The 2,842-nt window shown below is 37.8% G+C and overlaps 1 protein-coding gene across 1 annotated transcript; it reads left to right on the forward strand.

The window, feature by feature from the left end:
• Positions 1-2,005: 2,005 nt before the first annotated feature.
• On the forward strand, positions 2,006-2,558 carry LOC129892802 (uncharacterized). The gene is made up of 2 exons (XM_055968349.1): positions 2,006-2,271; positions 2,360-2,558. The coding sequence occupies exons 1-2, from the start codon at positions 2,006-2,008 to the stop codon at positions 2,556-2,558; spliced, it is 465 nt and encodes a 154-aa protein (XP_055824324.1).
• The last annotated feature ends 284 nt before the right edge of the window (positions 2,559-2,842 follow it).

Below are 2,842 nucleotides of genomic sequence, written 5' to 3' on the forward strand. Positions count from 1 at the left end.
TAATTAGGTAAGTCCTGTCTCTTGTCCAATGCGTGCCGAAGAAGGGTGTATTACTATGGTGCTAAACGCAAAGAAAAAGTTTATTCCAATGAGGCATGTCACTGGTTAGAGGGTGTGCATGGACTATCGCAAGCTAAACCCATAAACAGAAAAAATCACTTTTTAATGCCTTTCATGGATCAAATACTGGACTGTCTCACTGGTAAATGATGGTACTATTTTCTTGATGGTTATTTGGGTTACAATCATATTTCTATAGCACCCAAAGACCAAGAAAAGACCACCTTCATGTGTCCATATGGGACATTCACCTTCAAAAGCATGCCATTCGGATTGTGTAATGCACCGACAACTTTTCAACATTGTATGATGTTTATCTTTTTAGATATGGTGGTGGATATAATTGAAGTTTTTATAAATGATTTTCACTAGTTGGTGACTCATTCGATGATTGCTTGGCTCATCTCCAAGATGCACTCAAAAGGTATGAAGAGTGCATCCTTGTGCTCAAATGGAAGAAATGTCATTTATGGTAAAGAAGGGCATAGTGCTGGGTCACAAGATATCAAGCGAGGGCATAGAAGTGGATTGAACAAAGATTGAGGTAATTGCAAAGTTGCCCCCTACCATCTCTATCAAAGGCATTAGAATCTTTTTGGGACACGTTGAATTTTTTCGCCACTTCAGGAAAGACTTCTCCAAAATATCACATCCTTTATGCAAACAACTTGAAAATGAGATGAAGTTTGATTTTGATGAGTTCTGTCTAAAAATATTTGAAGAGTTGAAACAAAGGCTAGCGTCGGCTCCAATCATCATTGCACTGGATTAGGAACAGCCATTTGAGATCATGTGTGATGCAAGTGGAGTAGCACTTGGCGTAGTATTAGGAGAAATACGTGAAAATATTCTACATCATATACTATGCGAGCAAAGCCCTCAAAGAAACTACACCATAACCAAATAAGAGTTGCTTACCGTAGTATTCGCTTTCCAGAGGTTTAGGTCTTAATTGCTTGGCACCAAAGTCATTGTATACTCTAATCATGAAGCATTGAGATACCTAATGGCAAAGAAGGACGATAATCCGAGACTAATTCACTGGGTATTATTGTTACAAGAGTTTGATTTCGAAGTGAAAGACCAAAAAGGGACTGAAAACCAGGTTGCTGACCATCTTTTTAGACTTAAATAAGAGGCAATGTTAAAGTTGGAATATGGAGTTTATATAGATGACACCTTTCAGGATAAACAAGTTTTGGCAGCATCACATGGCTTGATTCCATGGTTTACCCATGTTGCTAAGTACTTAGTAAGTGATATAGTGTCGTCTGAATTTAATGTTCACTAATCCCTCAAGTTCATGTCCGATGTGAAGAAGTTCTTATGGAAAGAACCATACTTGTTCCGTGTTTATTCTGATGGGATTATTCATCGTTGCGTACCCAAAGTCGATAGATGAGTATTTTAGAGGCATGCCATCCGTTGACTGTTGGAGGTCATCATAGTGGTATCTGGAAATCCTACAACATTCTACAATGTGGGTACTATTGGCCAACAATTTATCAAAACTCTCTTGATTTTGCCAAGTCTTGTGATCATTGTCAAAGAGAAGGAGGAATTTTAAGGAAAAATGAACTCCCACTCACTCCTATTCTAGTCATTGAACTGTTCGATGTTTAGGGAATTAACTTCATGGGTCCTTTTATATGTTATAGTGGAATAAAGTACATTCTTGTTGCTACGTATCTAAATACGTAGAAGCTGTCTACTTCCTAATAATGAAGCAAAGAGTGTCACCACTTTCCTCATGCGAAGTATCTTCTCGAGATTTGGTAAACCAAGGGCAATAATCAGCGAGGGAGGTTCCCACTTTTGCAATCTATTGTTCAAATCGTTACTTGAGAAGTATGGAGTTCGACATAGTGTGGCAACTCCTTATCATCTGTAAATTAGTGGACAAGTAGAGGTCTCTAATCACGAAATCAAGCAAATACTTGTAAAGATGGTGAATGCAAATGAAAAGGATTGGTCAAAGAAGCTTGATGACGCTCTATGGGCTTACCGCACTACATTCAAGACTCATATAGGTATATCACCTTATCAACTTGTCTTTGGAAAATCATGTCATCTGCCCGTAGAGCTGGAACACAAAGCCATGTGGGTGTTGAAGAAGTTGAATATGGATTGGGATACCGCATCAAAGCAAAGGATGAATCAAATAAATGAGCTTGATAAGTTTTGCCTAAATGCATATGAGAGTGCAGCCTTGTAAAAAGAGGGATGAAGAATACCATGACCAAAAGATTGAAAAGCAAATATTTGCACCCGGAGGTCTATTCCTTCTTTTCAATTCAAGGATGCATTTATTTCTTGGCAAAGTCAAGTCAAAGTGGTTAGGACTACTACAAGTGAGTCAAGTTTTTCCGCATGGGAAAATCGAGCTAGAGAAGAAGGATGAAACGAAATTAAAAGTTAATGGTCAAAGGATCAAAGCATACATGGGCACAGAGGATGAGATCAATACTGTGGAAGCATGGAAGCTTAGTGAAGTCTGAGTAACTAAGCATATCTGTATAGTGCGCAATGTTAAATCAAGCGCTACTTGAGAGGCAACCCAAGCTATATTTTTTTAGTTTAGTTTGTTTTGTCTCTTTTATTTTCACTTGTTAGTTTTTAGGATAGCTTAGACTTTGTTAGGGTCCGTGTCAAATTAGAGTAAAAAAAAGTATAAAAAAATAGGCCAAAAATGAGTACGTGCCCATGTTGAAATGAAAATACTGGAAACTAAAAAGGACTCAAAGAGGCATATGAGTTATTTTTACGGGTCGTAAAAAATTCT

Source organism: Solanum dulcamara, chromosome 6 (assembly GCF_947179165.1).
Source record: "Solanum dulcamara chromosome 6, daSolDulc1.2, whole genome shotgun sequence".
Lineage (NCBI taxonomy): Eukaryota > Viridiplantae > Streptophyta > Magnoliopsida > Solanales > Solanaceae > Solanum > Solanum dulcamara.